At 50.4% G+C, this 23,194-nt stretch overlaps 1 protein-coding gene and 1 long non-coding RNA gene across 6 annotated transcripts in view; one reads left to right on the forward strand and one right to left on the reverse strand.

Moving 5' to 3' along the window:
• Positions 1 to 23,194, forward strand: part of LOC139052758 (chromosome-associated kinesin KIF4A-like) — a 104,673-nt gene that overhangs the window by 11,832 nt on the left and 69,647 nt on the right. Inside the window, exons 1-2 of one of the 5 annotated variants that reach the window (XM_070529824.1) lie at positions 21,150 to 21,344; positions 22,086 to 22,303. The exons of 1 other annotated variant lie outside the window; for it this stretch is intronic. Coding sequence is in view for 1 of the 4 variants with exons in the window: in XM_070529821.1 (XP_070385922.1) it covers positions 22,673 to 22,747 (75 nt within the window). In the remaining 3 variants the exon portion in view is untranslated. Of the gene's footprint in view, positions 1 to 21,149; positions 21,345 to 21,561; positions 21,700 to 22,085; positions 22,304 to 22,657; positions 22,748 to 23,194 lie in introns of those variants that run through there. 3 more of the 5 variants (XM_070529823.1, XM_070529822.1, XM_070529821.1) reach the window with 3 other exon arrangements.
• Positions 19,172 to 20,633, reverse strand: LOC139052763 (uncharacterized). The gene is made up of 2 exons (XR_011510049.1): positions 20,343 to 20,633; positions 19,172 to 20,246 (listed from the first exon to the last, which is right to left on the reverse strand). It is a non-coding gene; the product is annotated as an uncharacterized lncRNA (long non-coding RNA).

Raw genomic sequence — 23,194 nt, forward strand, 5'->3', positions numbered from 1 at the left:
CAGCGATGATCACCCTTTCACTCTCTCCTACCTCTCCCTGCTTCCCGGCTTCCTGTGGCTGCAGCGTCGCCTCCCGCGGGGCGTGTTGCGCTGCTTCGCTATAACTACGCCGATTCACCGGCGGCGAGCTGACTACCGCTTGCCCTGCCACCCTGCCCCCGACTTCGCATGTAGGGTCTACCCTACTTTCTGTGCTTTTGCCTCCGGCTTGGTGTCCCGACCCATCATTCTCCGCTGCGCGCGTCTCAAGCGCATCGAGACGCCTATGCAGTTCTGCTCTCCTTTCCTTCTCTTCTCCAAGCTCGGCCACGGTTCTTACTAATTGCGTGGCCTGCACCGCTTCCACCTTGACCAACTCGGCGACTTTCGCCTGCAAAGCTAACCGCCTCTCCCGCTCCTCCTTCAGGTCTGCTTTCAGCTCCTCGAACTTGGCTGTCCAATTTCCTTCCAGTTTTTGGACTGCTTCCCTGACCTTTTCGCACAGCCTGCACGTAAAGCTAGACTCTTCCGCGTCTGCTAAGCTCTGGAAACTGGTCTCGTCGAGGGAGCACCAGCGCAGGCACTCGTCGCACTGCACTTGCTCCGCATCCCCCGCGGCCTTCCCTTTGTTTGGTTTCATCGCTAGGCCTACTTCCTCAGGCTCAACGAGCACGTCCGCCAAATCACTTCGAAGAGCTAGCTGAGATAGTTACATAGGCCTATCAAACAGGTCCCGCCTAGCACCCAGGCCCAACGAGGGAAACCGCCAGATCCAGACAAAGCCGGCACGTTTACCACGCTTACCACGAATTCAAAATTTGCGCCCCCGCTCCATGCAAAACAAAAGAAGAAAAAAAGACCACCTAGCCACGAACGAGGTCGCTAAAGCCTCGACACAGGAGCGTCCGCACGCCCAATTACTATTTAAATACAAAAAACAGCTAATAAAAACAGAAGCAAGCTCAAAGCATGCACAAAAACTTATGATTTCGTCGTCGCCACGGAGCTCCGAAACGCACGTCCTTCCGCCACAAAATCTGCCGGTCGAGTTCCGGTGGCGCAGGAAATTGGCGCCATCTGTGTACAGGGCGACGCAAAAATCCGTTTCCCTTGCATGGCCTCGTAGATCATCGCGCGCACGCGCGCCGATCCAGGTGGCCAAGCCCTTCCCCCCGCTAGGCTCCTCTCCCTACGCCCTCTCTCGTAATACACTCTCAACTCCCTCACCTTCGACTGTCTACGCGCCGCGCCGCCGTGCCATCCCCGCCGGCCCGGCGGCTGCTGCGTTGACACCACAATCAAAGTGATCGCTGTGGAAAGAGCTTCGATAAAGCAGTGCAACGTGGATCCCGGTAGCTCTTGGAGTAACTCAGGGGCGAACTTTGGCAGCGTCTGCTAGCTGTACCCGGCCTAGGTGCCGCCACCGTCGGCGCCCCGGAAGAGCCGAGAGAAGGAGCGCTGGCACAGGAGGAGGAAAGAGCTGTCGTTACCTTTAGATCATTTATTAGATCTTATGGGCATTTTAGGCATTTATGGGTGTTCTGTGGTGCCACCGCCGCACTCGCGCGTTGGCCGTCTATCTCGCCTGCCTTTGTCTACGTATATGTGTAGTTCTGTGTTTTGTCTGCGCATTTGTTATTTCGTGTGCATTCTCTGACTGATGAGGTGACATGACGAAGCCTCGTCGGAGGAGCTACTGTTGCTTCGCTCCCGGTTGCAGAACTGAACGTGTCGAAGTTTAACACCCGAGGACGACGAAAGGCGCTATGTTTGACATCGGAACGTTCACCGTGCTCATAAGCCCCTGGAACTGACTGGCGCTGTGTGTGAGCTGCAGTTCGAAAGAATATACGTGTTTCGAGACTACGTTCACATGATTGATGGAAATGAGGAAGTGCGGATACCGCGTGGAAAGCCCTCGCTTTCACCGGACGCAGTACCCGTGCACCATGCTGCCGAATGTTCCCATGTACTTGTAGAAGGTGCCAGCTAGTACGCGAAAAATTTCCAAGAGGTGAAAGGTGTGCGCAGAACCTACAGAGCGTGGCTCACCTAAAAAAAACCTTGCTTGCAAGTTGATGAGCTTCAAACGAATGGGCCTGCTGTCGACGTGCAATAGATATGCCGTTTGTCTTATGGAATGTGGCTCAACGGACAGAGCAGTGGGCCGCTAACAAACTTCCCAGCTGTGGTGGTGCTGCTGATGTTCTGGTCTTTTATAACAGTGAGTGTCACGCCATCATAATTGAAAAAATAAGGCTGGCTTCATCAACTAAGGAAGTACACAAGGGGACATCTGCCGGACGTATGTTTGCCATACATTAATATTAGAACCACTGTCACACACAATGGATGAAGCGAAACAGGTGCTGCATGACTCTTCTCGTGCGATTTTACAGCGGAGCTGTAGGATCCCAAGATTTCTTCGTGGTGTAACGTCGACGGAAAACGATCATCTATGCCTCCTACCTCCGTAAGGCAGAGGCTACAAGCACTCAGTAAAGTGAAGCGAACAGTGCATGCATTCTATGTAGTCACTACATATACAGAACAGCATACGCTTCAATAAAGAAGAAGCTCAAAACAAACATCCGAACCACGTGCATAATTGATGATAAGGCACTCCTGCGCCTACATGCAATGCAGCACGTAGCTCTCTCCGCATACGTTTCCCGGTAAACATTGCCGTTGTGCTAGCTGCCGCGGCGACGGCAGCTTAGTGACGTAACTACATTTTCGTACGTGAAAGAAGAACCCACCTAGCAACTGATTTGTCTTGTGTCACGTAAGCATAATAAGGACTCCTGAAGAGCAGTGCATATACGAGGCGCGGCGAATTTCTCTTCTCTCTGGTCCACTCTTTGCATAGGTGCGCAAAGTAGAGGCGCAAGCCAAGTCGCAAGCCGTCGAAACATACTAGGTAAAGTGCATGCGAATGTCGCCACATGAATGATTTCAACCTACGTCGCAATGAGTAATTGTTCTAGTTGTCGTTTACAGCTTCGCTGTCCAACCATCTTTACAGCATGGATTGGAGCCCATTCTTTGCGCGTAAATAAAGCGCTCACTGCAGAACTAAATCTGCGTGTGCACTGAATGTCCTCTTTTCTGTGCGAGTTCCGATAAGCCAGTCGTGCCACCGGCGCGTGCCTGGACTCGCATGTACCAACAAATTTTTTTAAACTTGTGTCCTCGCAAGAAAAGGAAACGAATCATCTCTCTTTCTTTACCCTCTTTCTCTCTATTCTGTAGATTAAAAAAATGGCTGTGGCTTAGTTAAGGTTAAGCCCAGGATGCGAAGCATACTAGCCATTATTTTAACGCGACAGCGTTAAGGAGCTCGTGTCGCAGAAAAGGCGGTGTCGTCGGCGTCGGCTCAGGCGTGCGGCGCTTGCTCAGGCGCACATTTCGTTGTCGCGCCGAACGTTGCGTTGCTCGACGCTCACCGCGTCCGATGCGGGGGGCGACGCCGCGAGCGACGGCGCGAGTTGGAGCCCCGTTTCTCCTCTGTCGTGACGTCGCGGTGTCACGTGGTATTGAAGGCGACACCGCCGCGCCTGAGGAGCTGGGTTGAGCTCTCGAGCGACGGCGCGAGTTGGAGCCCCGTTTCTCCTCTGTCGTGACGTCACGGTGTCACGTGGTATTGAAGGCGACACCGCCGCGCCTGAGGAGCTGGGTTGAGCTCTCGAGCGACGGCGCGAGTTGGAGCCCCGTTTCTCCTCTGTCGTGACGTCACGGTGTCACGTGGTATTGAAGGCGACACCGCCGCGCCTGAGGAGCTGGGTTGAGCTCTCGTAATATGCTTCGCATAAAAAAAAACGCGGTGGAGCGTATTGAAACGTGGTTATCACCCGTGCGAGGAGACATCCGACACGTGTGCGTACATGAAGGGGCCCAGGTGAAAGGCGCAGCTGCGCCGCCTGTGCGTTTTCGGGAAAACTGCTTCACCACGGAGTTCCCACAGCCCACTACCCCTAATCTAGTATACCATAATTTGACGCCTGTTAGATCGACATATCCCCCGGTGTAGGGTAGCAAACAAGGTGCACACTAGTCAAAGGAGTGGTGACATATAATATTTATGAATCATTTCATTTTTTTTCTTGTTAAGAGAAGGTCCAAACGCTCTAAACATTAGTAAAATACAGGCACGTGTCACAGCGTTGTATCTACGTGCGGGAGAGTTTTGGTCCTCGCGTGACTTTTGCAGCAAGACATCATTTTTTTACGTGCCTTGCATGGAGAAAGAAAAAACATCTTATTTCCTTCCTATGTGTTACCTTGTTTATCGAGAGGGTCTCACGTAATTATTGTTCAAAACATAGCGGTTATGACGTCACCTTCAACATTTTACTACTCTGTGGAGGTTGGTAATGTAGATATGACGCGCCCACACGCATGCCTAAAGTTACATATTCAACGACCCCAACAACAAAATGCTGTCTTGGTGTGAAATTTGAGCAAGAACAACGTGGTATCCGTGTGAACATTTTCTTCTTCTTTCAAATAACGTGCAGGGGCCCGGAAAACGGGTTTGTCTCTTAAAATGGCAGAAAAAAAGGACACACATACGAATCACACTATGGCACTAAAGTAGACATTACTCACGTCATAAGGAAGCAGCTTATTATCCCACCGCTACCCAAAAACAGGAATCCCGATCACCACAGGGAAAGGCGGGAGGAAAGGGGGAGGATATTCCAACGCTCTCAGGACGTGGTGTACGTGGACGTGGTGCGTCGTGTACACACGACTGATCAGCATATGTCTGTCGTTGCAGTGAAATCGGAGGGTGATCTTAAGGTCAGCGGATCTATTAAAGCATTCAGAGCCGAGGTGGCTGAGGAATCGGCCATTGCTCTCGCAATGGCCTCGATAATAGTCAGCGATTCTAACCGCAATTTTAAGTTACGCAAAGGGGCGCTTTTCGCCGGAGTCACAACTAATCCTGGCAAACTTCCGCGGTCAGCGGGTGGTCCATATCATCTGGGCGCCTGCGCACACCTCCCCTCCCCGGCGACGAGGCGGCCGACACCGTGGCTCGAGGACTCGCAAGCCGAGCCACCGGGGCGCCGCGGCTGACAGGGGACCGGATGGTTGGCTGCAGGGAGATATATCTATTACAGATTGGGGAGGGTGCGTTTTCCTCCCGCACACCCATCACTTAATAAGCAGCAGGCGGTGCCATGGCGCCTCCTTCAAACCAATCTATACGTATCTAAATTCAGTGCACTATCGTCCAGAACAATATTCGGCCAAATTTTGTCAAGAAAGGGCGGACCTGGATCACATTATCTGGGACTGCCCTCGGGCGCTCCCACGCTCCAGAAGTTAAGGATCGGAAGCAGTGAGCAGCTCGGCCCCCGAAGACCAACTTTTGGCCGTCCAGCAGGCCGAGGATGCTGCCAGAGCTCAAGGGCTTCTGGCCGCCACCTAGGCGGGGTAGCCCTCGCCACCAATGAAGAGGAAACGAATCGCCCAGGAAACAGACGAACAGCGCGCCGAACGACTGGCTAAACGCCGCAACATAGCTAGACAACCAGACTAACCTGCACTTGCAATCAAGATTAACCAAGGCTAACCATGCTATGGATTATCTTTCGCTGCGTATATCCTGGCATAGCCGAGTTAAGCAACTGCCAATTTTTGCTCTCTCTTGCACTTTGCGGGGCTTTCTTAGCTCGAATTTCGCATAGAGATTAGATTTTATGGTCCCATACGTTCGGTATACTTGTCCACAGAGTTTGTTCAAATAGCTTTCGGCTCTTGCAGTTAGCAGAAGCATGGCCTTTGAGATTGGCATTTGTTACCAAGCGAGAGACGCAGTTGAGGTGTTGATTTTAACAGCACTTATTCACAGTGCTTCTTTTTTTCACACATGAAGTGTCAAGTCTAATTGTTATATTGAACGATGTTTACAAATATGGACTTTAAGAGCTCCAAATCTCTTTTAAACGATTTATCTTCAGAAAATGCACGTTCATGTATTATCCTTACGTGCGATAAGCGTATCGCAGCGCTTCTACAATTTCAAAAATATGCGAGTATATATATATATATATATATATATATATATATATATATATATATATATATATATATATATATATATATATCACTCTTAGGGCAGAGTTACACCCTATGGCTTGCCCCTTCTGATAACGCGCGTGCCGTTCGTTACTGGAAAGTTCCGGGCTCGCAGCGTTAAAGAAAGGAAACGCATCAAGGCAGGTAACGATAATTGTGAGGCAGAAGGGGCAAGCCAAAGGGTGTAACTTTGCCTAAGAGTGTACTCGCCAACTTTCTGTGGCAAGGAATTAAGGCAAAGCGCGCACAAGTGAGAGCACTTCTGAAAAGGGTCCCATGTTTTCATCCTTGTTAGTTTAAGCTGGGGAAGAGAAAACAAACACCTTACTAACAGCAGTTAAATAAGATAAATTAAACCACTGAATGTAAAAGTTTGCGCGCGGCCGCGCGCGTTTGTTTAAAGTACTATAGTGCGGGTTAATAGTCAATGGCTCAACCGTATGCTCGCCAGCCAATGGCAAGCGTACAAACGCTTGAGAGAGAGAGAGAGAGAGAGAGAGAGAGAGAATAGACATTTTTATTAGGTAAATGCAGCTATGGAGAGGCGTCCTCATTCCAGAATGCCTTGAGCTCGGGCCGCGTCCTGGGCCCTCGCAATCAGCCGTTGCTGATCCTCGAGGTCGGAGCTGGCCAAGGCTCTCTCCCAAAGCTCGTTAGTGGGGTAAGGGTTCGGAGGATTTAATGGTGCCGCTCTGCAACCCCCTACTATGTGCCTGAGGGATACGGGCTCTGTGCAGAAGCGGCATTGCGGAGAGAATTTTGTAGGGTCTATGAGGTGATTTCTGGTTGGGTGGGGGAATGTATTAACCTGTAGAGCTCGGAGGAATCGCTCCTGCTCTCTAGGTAGTGACTTGTGTGGGGGTGCATATGTTCTGCAGGTTAGCTTGTAGTGTTGTGTGATGTCTTGGTAAGAGACTAGAGGGTGCATGCGCTCAGGTTCAGATTCCTCGGCGTCGGCTCGGTGGGTCAGATCTCGAGCCACGTGGTTGGCGACCTCGTTGCCAGGAATGCCTTGATGAGCTGGCGCCCAGATGATCATGACTGATCTCGTTGGCGGCTTTTGATTGATGATCCGGAGCGTAGTAGCATGAATTCTGCCGCTAGCAAAGTTGCTGCACGCCTGTTGGGAGTCGGTCACTATGACTTCAACCTCTGTTTGGGAGAGCGCGAGGGCTATGGCCGCTTCCTCGGCTTGGAGGGGATTGTTTCGTGTGAGCGAAATGCTGCTCCGATGTTCTGTGTTGACGACTACGGTGGCTGTTGTGGCTGCGCGTCTGGAGTAAGAAGCCGCGTCAGTGTAGGCTGTAGAGGGCAGAGTTCCGTATCGCTTGTGTATGGCCAGGGCGCGGGCCTCCCTTCGCTCTGCGTGGTGCACTGGGTGCATATTGCGAGGTAGAGGACGTACGGTGATGTTTCTCCGGATGGCATGGGGTAAGCTCACATTCTGAGGCGGCGGATGGCTCAGAGGGGCAGAGAGCCCCAGGCGTAAGAGAATGGACCTCCCTGCTTCCGTAATCGCCAGCCTTGTTCGCTGACTGGATAAATGTGCCTCGATCAGCTCCTCGGCCTTCTTGTGCACACCTAGTCGTAGTAGGCGTTCTGTGGACGTACTGATTCGCAGACCCATCGCCTGTTTATATGCCTTTCTGATCATTGTGTTGATTTTCTTGGGTTCCGTATCGTTGAGTAGTGCGTACGGAATAGCGTAAGTTATTCGAGACACGACGAAGGCTTGGACAAGCCGAAGCGTGTCCGCCTCCCCCATGCCTCTTGTCTTGGTTGTTATTCGCCGGATCATGTGCGTAACTTGGGCTGTTGTATTCTTAAGCTTTTGAATTAATATTGTATTGGTGCGATCCGACTGGAAAACCATTCCCAATATCTTTACGCTCTGAGACGGAATGATGGTGTGTCCCTCGAGTTGTATGTTGATAGTGGGCGAGTCGCACGTGTGTTTCTTTCGCGGTGAGACCAGGAGTAGCTCCGACTTTTGGGGGGCGCAGCTGAGCCCGCATGACTTAGCATAGTCGCTCACCACGTCTGCAGCTTCCTGCAAGTGGTTCTCCATTTCCCCGATGGACCCTGTGGACGACCAGATGGTAATGTCGTCGGCATATAGGCCATGCCGGATCCCTGGGATGTTATCGAGGAGCGGCGGTAGGGCGATATTGAAAAGGAGAGGAGATAACACTGCGCCCTGTGGTGTGCCGCGCCCGCCCAGTAGGAAGAGGTTTGTGGCTTTGTCCCCGACCTTTAGGATGGCTTTTCTATCTGAGAGGAAATCTCTGATATAGGAGTACGTCCTGGCCCCACAACCCAGCGCGTTTAGCCTCTGTAAGATTGCTGTGTGCTTGACGTTATCGAACGCCCCTTTAAGATCTAAGGCGAGGATAGCCGTGGGGGAGTTGCGTGTCGCTGGTACAATCACCTCCTCTTTCAGCTGAAGTAGGATGTCTTGAGTTGAGAGGTGTGGACGGAATCCTATCATCGTTGTTGGAAGTTTCCCCGAGTCCTCCAGTAATGGTTGTAACCGACTGAGAACGATGGGCTCTAGGAGCTTTCCTACACACGAAGTGAGGGAGATCGGTCGTAGGTTCTCAATGGCTAGTGGCTTGCCTGGCTTCGGTATCAGACGAACCTCGGCTATTTTCCAGTCCTCGGGAAGGTTTCCTTTCCTCCATACTTCGTTAAGATGAGCGGTAAGCTCTAGTAGCGAGGGGATGTCAAGATTTACGAGTGCCTTATTGGTAATTTGGTCCATTCCCGGGGCTGTGTGGCGTCTCAAGCCCATTATCGCCGCTGTTACCTCATGTAGATGAATGTCCTCATCTAGGAGCTCGTTAGGGGTGCCGGTGTAGGGTGGCAGATGCTCCGGTGGCTGTGTGGGGAAGTACTGGGCTTCGAGAGTCAAAAGGAGGTCCGCCTCATTTCCAGGAAATTGGTGAATTACTCGGGTCATATTGTGGTGGGATTCCGTTTTGCTGCTGACCGGGTTGATTAAATACCTCAATAATTTCCGCGTCTTGGAAGTACTCAGTCTTCCTCTCAAGCTGTCGCAGAGGGATAGCCAATTCTCTCGGCATAGCGTGGTAGCATATTCCGCAGCATCTTGTGTGAGTAGTGCTATTCGATCGCCTCTTGAGCTTGCGATTTAATCTTTGCCTTTTCCAACGCTTCAGCAGGCTACGCCGGGCTTCCCACATGTGGAGCAAGCGGGCGTCGATGCTTGGAGTGGTGGTGGATGTTTCAAGCACTTTGGTGTGCGCCTTCACATCCTTCTGAAGCTGAGTGATCCACTCCTTAATTGACTGAAGCTGTTGGCTCTGTTCGTTCGCAGCTCTTTCTTCTCTTATCTCCCGCAGCTTGGTCCAATCCGTGAGGCGAGCCGTGCCTATCCTGGCTTCGTATTCGAGCCCATGGAGAGTGGTGGCTAGCAGCGCATGGTCGCTGCCTAGGTACTCCTTCAGATTGGTCCAGCAAGCTTGGCGGATATTTCTGGTTAGGGTTAAGTCGGGGTTCGTGTCTCTTTGAACACTTGTGCCGAGCCTCGGGTCATTCTTTGGATCGTTGACGAGTGTGAGATCCATATCCTCAATAACATTGTGAAGCACGTTTCCCCTGGGGTTGGTGTACGTATAACCCCAGAGGGGGTGGGCTGCATTAAAGTCGCCCACAATTAGAAGCGGATGGTTGCGTGCTGCGTGCGTGGCTTGCTCCAAAACCAGTTTGAGGACCGATGGCGCACTTTTCGGCCGACAGTAGACGTTTAGAACAAACATGGGACTCTTCTTCTTTGTTGCCTGTGGGATAATTTCGAGCAGAATGGCAAGCGGGTCGGATTGCTGGAGATGGTGTTGAACGGCCACTAGCTTCTTACTGACCAGGGTGTGAAGGCTGCTGCCTGTATCGGTGCCATAAGTGACGTATCCGGGTAGGCGGACGTGTGTGTTCGTTTCTTGCAGTGCGATGATTTCAGGTGGTCTTGTTGATGTAGCGATGTATTGTATCAGTGATCCATACTTGTTCTTGTAGCCCCGGCAATTCCACTGCCACACCGTGGTTTCGCCTGAGGAGCCCCCGCGCTTACTGCATATATGTTGAGGCGGAGCCATCTTGGTTATCAAGGGGTGGTGATGCGTGCACAAGATGGGGTTCTGGGGAGCCCAGAGAATCTGGCAATTCTGGTAGGGCCTGATGAGCTGTTTTCTTGGGGCGCCGGCTCTGACGAGCTTCCAGTGCTAGTATGCGTTCCTCTAGCCTCATGATGCGTTCCGCCAACTGAGTGTTAGAGTGTTGTTGTTGAGTTGCGTATTGTTGTTGTTGTGCCGCTAACTGTTGTATAGCTGTGAGTTGTTGCTGCATGGTAGCTTGTAGGGATGTCTGAAGGCTCTGAATAGGTTTTGCTACTACCTCTTCTACCTTCTGGAGAGTGGCATATTGGACGGGTATGACTCCCTGCGGTGCAGTGGGCTGCGCGGTTGCTCGTTGCAGTGTCGGGTTTGAAGTGACTGTGTGAGCTGGCTGTTCTTCCCGTTTCCGCTTCTCCGGGGGTGGGGTAGAAGTGTTTTGTGTAGGGGTAGTGCTATTTCTTCCAAGCAATTCATCTTTAAGTGCTACGAATTCTGCGTGTACGCTAGTGATTTCTGATTTGAGTTTTGCGCTTTCTTCAGTGAGACGCCTAATCTGGGCATGTGTCTGTGCCGTCAACAGGGGGGGATGAGCTTTGGGAGAAACAACCTGTGCCCAGCTCACCTGCTGCGTGACCTGCGCTGCTCCCTTGCTTCCCCTCCTGCCGCTTGCGGAACGACCACGGCTCGAGGTCCTGCCATGGGATGGCGTCCGTCGTCGCGATGAAGTCCTACGCCTGGAACCGGAACGCGGCCTGGAACTGCTCCTCCCCTGGACAGCTCCGCGTCGTTTCGGGGACCGCGACTTGCGTGATGCTGAGTGCTCGCCACGCGGCCTCGGAGACGAGGAGTCTGCTCTCAGGGTCTGCGGTTGACGGGCGGCAGGAACCTGTTGGGGCAGGCTTTCGCTGCTGTCGGGTGATTCCCGCCGCACAGAGAGCACCGAGGGTGGCACTCGTGCTGCTCCGTTGCTAGCGAAGTGCCGCACTCTCTGCACTTGGGTGTGGTGGGGGGCCGCGGGCAGACGTTCTCTCTGTGGCCTGTCTCGTTGCAGGTTCGGCAATGTGGCACGGTTCTCTTGTAGAGGTAGCACCGCAGAAGAAGGCCGGAAAATTCGATGTAATATGGTACTGTTTTTCCCAAGAATGTGATCACCATAGTGGTTGTGTTTCCCAGTCTTCTACATGTTAGTGCCTCGTATCCGGGAGATACCCGCCGTGGTTGCTCAGTGGCTATGGTGTTAGGCTGCTGAGCACGAGGTCGCGGGATCGAATCCTGGCCACGGCGGCCGCATTTCGATGGGGGCGAAATGCGAAAACACCCGTGTACTTCGATTTAGGTGCACGTTAAAGAACCCCAGGAGGTCAAAATTTCCGGAGTCCCCCACCACGGCGTGCCTCATAATCAGAAAGTGGTTTTGGCACGTAAAACCCCATATATTATTATTAAGTATCCGGGAGATTCAATGCGTTTAAGTAACATTTCGGGCGTGGTGTCGTGATCGATGTTGTATATTACCCCTTTGCAAGAGTTATCGGGGGAAATTCCGTATGATGCAATATCATATGTTGTTGCATCAATTGTAATTTTTTGCATCTTGCTTAGTGCCGAGGCCGTAGCTTCTCAGGCAGTGCTCAGAACAAGGATGTTTTGGTCTTCGTCGATGCGTATTTTGAATCCGGTGGAGCCGATTTGTAGCTTTGCCTCATTTGTGATGGCGTCCACTAACTTCCCTGGGCTCACCTTGTTGAGCTGCAGGCCGTTCCGTGGACGAACCGCCAACTTGTAATCATCGGCAGGAAGGGGGGGTTGTCGGGGCTTGCGCATCGCCGGTCGGCTGTGGCGGAGAACGGGCTTCGGTGGCGTTCGGGAAAGTTGGGGCGTGGTCGAGCGTGTCTGCAGCCGACGGCGACGGGCACGACTGGTAACATTGATCCACGGCTCATTGTCTTCTTCGTTCTCCTCAGCAGCCCGAAGGAGTCCTTGGGATTCGCGAATTTCCATGTACTCGTCCTCCGGGGCCCCGGTAGACGATTGGTGGGCTTTGTCGGCGTCGGCATTGAGCAGCGCGTTCGCCATCTGCAGCGGTGCGGCAGCCGAAGCCTTTGCTAGGCCTCGCCACTAGCGAAGTAGGTTTAGCGGGGCGGCCCCGCTTCGAAACTTGATGTGGCCGTAAAATGCAAAATATAGCACTTACACCCTCAAGTTTGGTGTTGACGTGCTCTGGCTGACTTCAGGCACAGGATGATTGCGTAGAATCTGGATGCGGAGGTGATTTCGCCGAAAATGTAGCTTCTGTGCGGAGCAGATGTGGAGCCCATCCGACCCGTCGTCTTTCACGCTTGAGACTTGGGATTCTCCTTTTTGAACAACGCTTGAGACTCGTTGTTCAAAAAGGAGAATCCCAAACCTCCCAAGCGTGCAAGTTTTGAAAATCGCGTTCTCCACCCTAGTAGGTTCAGTTCAGTTCACTGGCATAGCACACTTTCCACACTCGGTGACTGAACGTCGACGGTAGGTCCTCCTCCGGCCGCAAATGAAGAAGAGGTGTGCAAGTTGAAAGGTTGTTCGTGTGCGGCTCGCTAAGGGACGGAGACAAGAACTCTACGAGCGCTTGGCCTGTACGGTACGAGTGGTCTGTATTAGCGCTACGCCTGCGAACTAGTCATGCACTTTCATTGCTACGTCGTCTAGCTGTTCATAAGTGACCGGAGGAAAGTGTTTTGTCACTTCGTTGCTCCACTCTAGTTCGTCGTGTCCGTTTCTGCCAGAGGCCGGCTTTCAGGTTAACACCAGGAAAATCTATTACTAGTGCTTTAGGCTCTGTCCTCGCAGTCTATTTGCCGGCAAAATGTGCCATAAGTTGCCCCCCAGAGAATACCGGCTAACAGTGCTTATAAATTAAATCTCCCATTGCTCGAGGCAGGCGAGGGGTGCCATTCTGCTCGCCCCGTTTATTTTAGTGGGAACATCTTTAACGCTCTTCCATCAATCTTGAAGGGCACTGCCGCCTGTCGTTCACAGGTAGCATGTCGGATACTGCGAGTTGTCGTCCCGGCCACTTTATATTGCGCGAGACTGGGCTCTGTTCGTTAACCCAGCCGTTTGCGGCTGTTGCAGAGTGCTATTCAGCCGGTGTCAATGTATAAAGAGCGCCTATCGGCTACGGTGAAATATTCTGGAAACAAATTCACCCCACAGATACGTTGGCATTAATGAGATGGCCACGAAGCCAACCAATGCGGAATAACTGCCAGCAAGATTTATTTCGAGCTAGTGCCTGCCGGCTAAATGGCTTCAACATATGTAATGTCTTCCGAGACATTGTTTCTGATGGCCCAGGCAACTGTACCATTAGAAAATTCCTACAGTTAATAATTAAAAATAAATCAAAGTAATTTCCGCTCCCAATGAAATGTATTCTTTTTTTCACATTTGACTTTCGGACCAAACCGAAAGAATGTGACCCAGTTACCGCACAAAACATGCCTATTGAAGAGCGACAGCTATATTAATCTTTTTTTTTCCATTCCTGTTGCCATGTATACATATGGAACCAAGTGCAGATACACCTTAAAATGTTTAACATAGAGAAGGGTAGCAGATTGAACTGCTTGGTATGTCATGTTACTGTGGAGACTGGTAGTGTGAAGTAAAGGAACATTGGAGAATGAGACAGACAAGTACGTGAGTTGGAAGTAATGCTGTGAAGCAGTGTGCTGCATGGCTTTAGCATCTATCACAGCTGCTAGTCAGGGCATTTGCACACCTTCTGCAAGAGAGCTTCCGCCTCAAGACAGAGCCCCCGTGAATGGAGGATAGACAAGGTGAAAAAGGTACCTCGCCGATGTGTGCCAGTCTGAGCAATTGATACACCAAAGACAGCCAAGCTATTAACAGAAGTTCTCGTACCATTCAGAAGGATTGTGGGTCTGTTCGCTGGCTGCTGACGGCTCCCACGCAGATCAGCTTTAACTTTTTTAGCTGCATAAACTCTTAGCTGACCTTCGCGTAGCGAATGAGACATGATGTGAAAAACTAATTGCGAATTACTGCCCAAAAAGATGCACAAATAAGTTGTTTATTCAAAGGGGGTATATGTCTATTCGAAAGAGGTATGAAGGATACAAGGCAACTTTTATTTTGTAATCGTCTATAATTACGTTTCAAAACAAAAATTCGGGACTCCGGCTGTTCTTTAACGGTTAATACCGAGCACACCGCTGCACAAAAAAGGCTGTGAAATTCCCTTTAACAGCTTCAGTGAAAATTTTTAAAAACAGTAGCAACATATGATGGAAGACCAGAGCTGAATTTTCGCTTCATGATGGCTACTCAGAGCAATGAACAAATGTAGAGAACTAATGGCAGGATGTCCCTTTATCACCTCTTTTGCTGTGTGTTTGGCCTTCCTGGTGAGAAGGCCTTAACAACAAGGTCAGGCGATTCCAAAGCAACCAGATGCAGTCGGAGAGTGGGGAAAGAAAGTTTTATTACATGCGATGGATTATATACATCAATGTAATGTAACAAGGTGTGACATGATGTTGCAGAGGTTTGGCTTAGAGGTGTTATGTAGTGGCCATATCAAAACGAAAACTGGTGAAAACATTCGTGACACAATAGTTTCGTCCCTGTGAGCAGTATTTAGTATGCGCAACCAAAGGCAACGTCCATAGGTGTGCACAATTAAGGTTACCCACTAGGGGGAGGGTCAAGGCCCATTACATACACCCCCCCCCCTGTCTCGACGCTGTGCATGACTTTGGTCAAATGAACCTGCCTAATCCCCACGCAAACTGCTGCAGCCACTGAGAGGGCTAAGTTGCCACGAATTCAAACACTAAAGATGTCGCGATATTGATGAGTGCAAAAAACAACAAAACAATAAGGTGCATTGAAGTTGACTGAAGCAACACTCTCGGGGCTTTCTATCAGGTGCACTCCACCTGTGGCTGTAAGGTAATCAGGTAGCTAGTTTTTTGGTTAAAAAAAAAAAGAAGCTTTGCAGGATAGCCGTTTTCACAAACTTCACAAGTAGTTTATTTGTCCCCCCCCCCCCCCGCCTTCTTTTTGCAGAAGCCTATGGTTATGTCTCAACTGGCCATTCTTCTGCTGCAGAGAGAGAGAGAGAGAAATAACTTTTATTTATATAGCCGGCAGATTGGTGGGGGGGGGGGGGGGGGGGGCCAACCCCGCCTAGATGGCAGCCAGAAGCCCTTGAGCTCTAGCGGCATCCTCGGCCTGCTGGACAGCCAAAAGTTGGTCTTCGGGGGCCGAGCTGAGCAACACGGTCTCCCACTGCTTCCGGTCCTGAATTTTTCGGCCCTGTCGTGGCGCCCGAGGGCAGGCCCAGATAATGTGATCTAGGTCCGCCCTTTCTTGACAAAGTTTACAATTGGCCGAATATTGGTCTGGGTAATAATGATTATAAGACACCGGGTTCGGATATGTATTTGTTTGAAGGAGGCGCCATGGCACCGCCTGCTGCTTATTAAGTGATGGGTGTGCGGGTGGAAAACGCACCCTCCCCAATCTGTAATAGATATATCTCCCTGCAGCCAACCATCCGGTCCCCTGTCAGCCCCAACCGCGGCGCCCCGGTGGCTCGGTTTGTGAGTCCTCGAGCCACGGTGTCGGCCGCCTCATTGCCGGGGAGAGAGGAGTGCGCAGGCGCCCAGATGATATGGACCACCCGCTCACCGCGAAAGTTTGCCAGGATACGTTGTGATTCCGGCGAGATGCGTCCCTTTGCGTAATTTAAAATGGCGGTTTTATAATCACTGACTATTATCGTGGCCAGTGTGGAAGCCATTGCGAGAGCAATGGCCGATTCCTCAGCCACCTCGGCTCTGTTAGTTTTAATAGATCCTCTGACCTTACGCTCACCTTGCGAGTTCACTGCAACGATAGACATATTCTGATTAGTCGTGTACTCTGCCGCGTCGACGTACACCACGTCCTGAGAGCGTTGGAATCTCCTCTGTATAGCTCTTGCCCTTTCCTCCCGCCTTTCCCTGTGGTGTTCAGGATGCATGTTTTTGGGTAGCGGTGGGATAATAAGCTGCTTTCTTATGTCGTGGGGAATGTCTACTTTAGTGCCATACTGTGATGCGTATGTTACTTTAAGCTTGTTAAGTATGTGTCTGCCAGTAGGTGTTTGTGAGAGTCTTTCATATTGCGCTATCGTATGGGCTTCTATGAGTTCTTCGAGCGTGTTGTGGACACCTAAGGCTAGGAGCCTGTCATTTGATGTGTTTATCGGCAAACCTATGGCTTGTTCGAATGATCGTCTAATGATGCCGTCGAATTTTGTCTTTTCTGCTACTTGGAGATTTAGGTAAGGGGTTACGTATACTATGCGGCTGATGACAAACGCCTGGACTAGACGTACCAGATTGTTCTCTTTCATCCCATAATGGCGATTAGCTATTCTCTTAATTAATCTCAGTGTTTGTTGTGCGCTATTTTCTAGTATTCTGATTGTTTCCCCGTTGTGACCGTTCGCTGATACGTGGAGTCCGAGGACTCTAATGCTGTCGACAATAGGTATTTGGGTGCCATTTACAAAAAGCGTGATGTTTGGTTTACCCGTAGAACTCTTACGGCCCCTGCGTGTCGGTCGATATAGAAGTAATTCTGATTTTTGCGGCGAGCATCTCAATCCTTTATCCATGACATATTTCTCAACCGTATGTATGGCTGTTTGGAGGACTTCCTCAATCTGCCCATCACTTCCACCTGTTACCCAAAGGGTGATATCATCGGCGTAGAGGCTATGATGTAATCCTTCTATATTTTCTAGTTCTGCTGGCAGGCCAATCATAGCTACATTGAAAAGAAAGGGAGATAAGACTGATCCTTGTGGTGTGCCCCGGCTTCCGAGTTTTATCTCTTTGGATTTCACTTCACCGATTGTGATTTGCGCAACACGGTCGGAGAGAAAGTCTTTAACATACGCGTGGGTTCGTTGCCCCACTCCTAGGCCTTGTAAGTTTTCTAAAATAGCCCTGTGGGTGATATTATCAAAGGCCTTCGTAAGATCAAGACCAAGGATAGCTTTTGTATCTAGTGTTTGAGGTCCCGCGTCTATTATTTGGTGTTTTATTTGCAACATAATGTCTTGTGTAGACAGTTTTGGTCTAAACCCAATCATGGTGTGCGGGAAAAGGCCGTTATCTTCCATGTAATTAGTTAGACGTGTGAGGATGACGTGCTCCATGAGCTTGCCAGCACACGACGTTAACGATATAGGCCTGAGATTCCCAAGGTGAAGTTTCTTTCGCGGCTTTGGAATCATTATAACCCGAGCGGTTTTCCATTGACGTGGAATATTACCCTGTTCCCAGCAGGTGTTAATATACTTGGTGAGGGCCGAGATAGATTCATCATCGAGATTTCTCAGGACCTTGTTGGTGATTCCATCCGGGCCTGGCGTGGATTTCGTGTTGAGCCTCATGAGTTCCGCTCGAACTTCAGCCTCGGTTATGGGGCTGTCAAGATACGGGTTCTCCTTACCAGTATACGGATGTTGTTGTTCTTTGGTTGTATTTCCTACGTATAGCCTTTGTAGTTCCTGTAAAAGTTCTTCTTCCGTGCCTTTGTATCTGTGAATAATTTGTAGAGGCAGTGTCGTTGTGTGGACTTGCTGTTTTCCGGGTCTAAAAGATAACGCAGAAGATTCCAGGTTTTAGGTAGCCCTATCTGTCTCTCCATGGCGTTGCACGCGGCCTCCCAATTTTGACGGCTTAATCTATTCGCATAGTCCTCTATTTCCTTATTGAGCATGGCGATTTTCGTTCTCAGGTTTCTATTAAGTTTTTGCTGCTTCCAGCGTTTCTGCATGCTGCTTTTTGCCTCCCACATATGTAGGAGTTTGCTGTCCGCCTCCTCTATCCCTGCTTTTTCCGGAATAGTCTTAGTGGCTCGTATCACACTTTGATGAAGTTTTTTAGTCCAAATATCGATGTCTTGTATGACCTCATCAGCTTCCTCCTCCCGGATTTTACGGAAGAAGTCCCATTCGACAATTGTGATTGACTCAGACGGTAAATTCTGTTTGCCCCCGAAGCTTACACGGAGCAAAACATCATTGCTACACAGGATTCAGCTCGGCGTTGCTTTCACCCGTCGCTACGCACACCTCATCGGCCAATCGAACAGCCCTGATTGTGTACACAGCCAGATGCGCGAAACACTCCAACACGTACTGTGCGACTGCCCAGCATATATGCTGGAGCGAAGGACGTTAGACAGTTTCCTAGCCAGCGTTGGCAGACAACTACTGTCGGAGGAAGCTATTCTCGGCCCATGGCCTGACACTGCAATTTCAATGCGTGCCACAAAAGTATTGTTGAAGTTCCTGCAGGACACCAAGCTCGACGAGCGGCTCTAGCGAGGCACTGTCTCATTTACATAAGCACTCACCACTTCTCTTATCATCATCATCCATCCCAATACTTTCACTCCCCTTCCCTCTTCCCCAGTACAGAGTAGCAGACTAGAGCGCACTAGCTCAGGTCGACCTCTCTGTCTTTCCTATCAATAAATTCTATTCATTCATTCATTCCTGCCTTTCTTTCGTGATGGGGCTGCGTGTACAGTTGTTGCTACAATGAAGTGATCACTACCCAGATTTTCTTGTGTGTTTATCCATTTTGCATCAGGTGTGTCCTTTGTAAAAGTTAGGTCTGGTGTGGTGTCATTGCTGACACTGTTACCCATTCTAGTGGGCGCCTGTGGATCCGTTACGAGAGTGAGACCCTCCTGCTGAGCGTCTATAGCCATAGATTACGACCCTTGACGTTCTCCAAACGGTATCTTCAAGCCGCGTGGGGTGCATTAACTCTTTCGTTACCGCGAGAAAATGGCCGTTTTTCATAGGTCTCCGAATAAATTTTTTTGCCAGTACAAATAATATTCCAGAACACGTTGCAGCATGCCAAATTGCACATAATGAAATGCTCTTTCCAAAAACATAAGTTACAAAGCAAACAATTTATTAGGGAACATACAAAAAATTCGGAAAAGTGCCATTTTTGTGGCGAGTTGATAAAAACAAGAAAGAAAAGGCACAATATCTACATACACATTATTAAGAAAGAAAATTTAGAATATACATTTTGAAGATCAATGACTCAGGAATACTGTCTAAAAAAATTAATTCTCTGTACCGCGCCGTTCTTCAGCTACATAAAAAAAAGTAAAGACCGGGAACAGCTTCAGCGCTCGTGCCATGCGGTGAAGCAGATGCGCGTTTTCGTGAGGCACAGGTGCACTTCGCAGTTTTCGCAGAAAACGTTTGTCTTTTGTTCGATTTTGCGTTCCTGATAGCACATCCTTCAGTTTCGCCTTTTCGGCATCTTTTGCGGATGGTGCGGCACTTCTTTTGGGACAGGATGCACTCTGGGAACATCTAATCAAGCTCGAGCAGCTGTTGGGTGAGCTCCATCCGAAAAGAAAGTTGGTCGAAGTGGGCGCTCCTCTGCAATTCCGGTGTTGAGAGGTGTTGCTGGCGGTGCTCTTGAAAAAGAATGAAGCTATTCACAACAGCCATGTCAATACAATGAAAGAAGAGCGTCTTCCACCACCTCACGCACTTCATCAAAACGTTATAGGATGCAATCAGCTGATCCGACTTATCAACTCCAAGCATCCCGGAATTATAGTCGTCAATCAGCACCGGCTTTTCGATTGGGATGATAGTCCACACGCCGCCTCTTCTCTTCTTTCCTTCTCTTTCCTTTCCTATAAATGAGCAGTCCAATGAACTTCACTAATTCGTCGGGAGTCACTTCCTTCCACGACCCATCTCTTTCAGCATAGCTTGGAAGCTCCAAAATATGCATCCAAGCATATTTATTCGTGTTCTTGCAGATAGTATTTATTACTTCTGCGGTGAAGAACAGGAGGAAAAAATCGCGCACCGTTGTAAAGCGTCTTGCGCTGCTCCGAAGTGCTGGGCCGAGATGTGCTCCGGGCGGCCTTGTTGGCGTGAACTGAAGTTTCTTCACAGCCGGTGGCAGCACATCCTGGCCTAGCGACGTACGGACCCTGCAGATAGCAAGAATAGCTCTAAGCTTGTGCACAAAGGTCGGCAGATAAGCGCGCGCGACGCCGTGACTGCTCAAGGCCGTAAAGGTAACTCACCGGTGAGCAGCAGCGGATGTCCCGGGCTGACTCGAAACATCGTCGCCGTCAGAGCTTGAAGCAGAAGTACTGTCATCTTCGGACTCGAAGCTCGAATCCTCGTCACTAAAATCAGGTGCGGGTGAAGAATACTTTCGAGCAGAACGCTTTCCGCGCGGCGCAGTTGCGTCCGACGACGACGCCATGGCAGAGACCGGAGCGACTGGCGTTGTTGCGATAGTAACACCGGATGCGGCCCTCTGGCGGATTTAACAAGAGAAGCGAAACCAAAACTGCTGCAAACTGGCTGTAAAGGCTAGGTCAGTGCCTCCTCTATTTTGGCTAGGTATACATGTTGGACATGAGGCGGACCTTCAGGAATGCGTTTTCGTGGAATAAAACGACCCGAACTCCAAGTCAAAGCTCACTAGTGAATAGCTGGCGTCATTTTCGGGTAATTATCCCCACTCAACGCCGCCAGATAACAAAGCCGACAATATGATTCAATATTTGACTTGCTGGGAGCCTTTTGATCACAAAAATTTCACGCTAATGCTGAATTACCACGAGTGGCAGTATTTTTTCTCAAGCGCGGCCGCCACGCCCCCTTTTGCAACAACACGCGCACATTAGTTCTCAAAAAGGCGCATCAAAAATCAGAACGTCGCCAGAGCGGGAAAATTTAAACTGGTTCTACAAGTGCACTGCCTAGACTAACCACTGGATGGCGCTAGCTGCACGAGAAACGATTCCAACATGTCGAAATCGGCCGTTTAAAGCATCGATCACCGGTGATCGATTTGAATAGGCGTGGTAACGAAAGAGTTAAAGTCCCCTACAATTACCATTGCATTTCTTTCTGCTAAATTTAAGGATTTACGAAAAAGCGGGCCGAATCTCATCTTGTGTCGAGGGCTACTGTATACATTTAAGATGAAAAGGCTTCCTTCTCCCTTGCGCGTGGGAATGATTTCAATCAGGACGTGGTCTACACCGGTCACGCCAGTGGCGTGTTCTATGACCGTAAGATTTCTATGTACGAGAGTTGTAACAGACGCCTTCTCGTTAGAAGCACCATATGCTTTGTAACCGGATAATTTAGCCAGTCCCCCTGTTTCTTGCAGGGCGATGACGTCTGGGGCCTCCTTGCTACTTAGGAACTGCTGTAGGTGTCCCCGTTTCCGGCGATACCCGCGACAGTTCCATTGTCATATTATGTATTTATTACGCGGAGCCACGTTTAATTGTTTGATTCTCCCCGGTGACTCTACTGGTTTCTGTCACTACGGGTCGATGATATGGTTTGGTGGTCGCTTTTACCGGTCCCACTCCCGCAGGCCTCAAGTCCTTTTGCGCGTTTTCAACGACTGTTAATCGGGTGTCAATGCCTTCTATTCTTTGTATAATTTCCTCGAACTGCGCCTGCAACCCGGCGAATTGTTGTTGTAGCGTCTTAGTTAACTCCACAAACATTCCCTCTACTTGCTTTTCTAAGTGCGTTGAGACGCTGCTTTGCGCGTCTGACGCGTCTTCAGCTTTTCTTTTGTCGGGCGGCGTCCCTGTCATTTGCGCGAGAGCGGGCGTTGACTCGCGGCTAGGCGTCTGTGCCGTACTGGCGGTAGGCTTATGACTTGGCTCGTGTGTCCTATTCTGCTGAAGCCTAGCGTTTTCTTGCTTTAATTGTTGAATTTCCTCCCTCTGCTTAGCATTTTCACGAGTAATTTGCGCTAGCAATTTTCTAATTTGGATCATTTCCTGCTCCAGGGCGGACCCTTCTATATTAGGTGTTATATTAGACGAAGAAGCAGCGCCGGAGACCGTGTCTGCCCAGCTCACCTGCGTTTCGTTGCCGTCGGACCCGCCAGAGCCCTCCGGGGTTCCGTGTAGTGGGGATCCCCTCGATCTCGATTCAGACCTGGGCCGGGACCTGGACCGGGACTTGGAGCTGGACTGGACGCCACCGCCTCCACCGGGGAGTCTTGGTAAGGAACTAGAGCGGCTCCTGTCGCGGTGTCTCCTGCCGTGGCTGTTGGTCCATGTCGATCCCTTGTGCGATTCGGTGCTGCCCGACCGCTCCCTGGACCGACTTGGGCGATTGTCCGCCATAGCTTTCTGCGGTGGATGTTCATTCCGTTGTTGTTGTTGTTGTTGTTTCCACTGCCTCTTTCTGAGAAGATATGGGGTCTTGAACCGTTCACGGCACTTTTTGTCTCCTGTGAGGTGTCCCTTCCCACACATGAAGCATCTTGGCTCACACTGATGATCTTCGGGTGGATTGAGAGTTCCGCACCCGCGACATTTCTTGCTGTTCGGTGTCGGGCAAACATCCGCTCGGTGGCCGAGGCGGCCACATGTGGTACATGTCTCGTACTGCTTGCGATATAGTAGGCATCGGTATTCAGCTCCGCGGTAGTACACGTAGTGTGGTACGTACGTACCTTCAAACACTATCACAACCGAATCGGTGCGTCCCATGCGTCTTGCGTGTAGTATAGTCGGGTTTCTGCAGTTCACCAGGCTTTTTTCAACGTCTTCAGACGTGTCGTATTCTGGTACACCGTGCATGACTCCCTTGGAGGTGTTCTCCGGCGCAGTAATGTAAGCGGCCGTACTGTAGGTGTTCGATCCAAGTTGGATTTCCCGTATCTGGCTGTAGCGTTTCGCATTCTCCAGTTTCGGTGTGCTCATGATCATGGTGTTTTGTTTTGGATTGATGCGTAGCGTATCTTCTCCGGCATTTTCTGGTGTCAATGCGGCTGCCAGCAGAACGCCATCCTTTATGTACGCAATGCGTTGCTGCGCCATGTCGAGCCCACCTCTCGGGCGGATCACGACCTTGTAGTCTTCCTCCGGTAGCTGCGGTTGCCTCGGGG

This window comes from Dermacentor albipictus, unplaced genomic scaffold, assembly GCF_038994185.2.
Source record: "Dermacentor albipictus isolate Rhodes 1998 colony unplaced genomic scaffold, USDA_Dalb.pri_finalv2 scaffold_33, whole genome shotgun sequence".
Taxonomy (NCBI): domain Eukaryota; kingdom Metazoa; phylum Arthropoda; class Arachnida; order Ixodida; family Ixodidae; genus Dermacentor; species Dermacentor albipictus.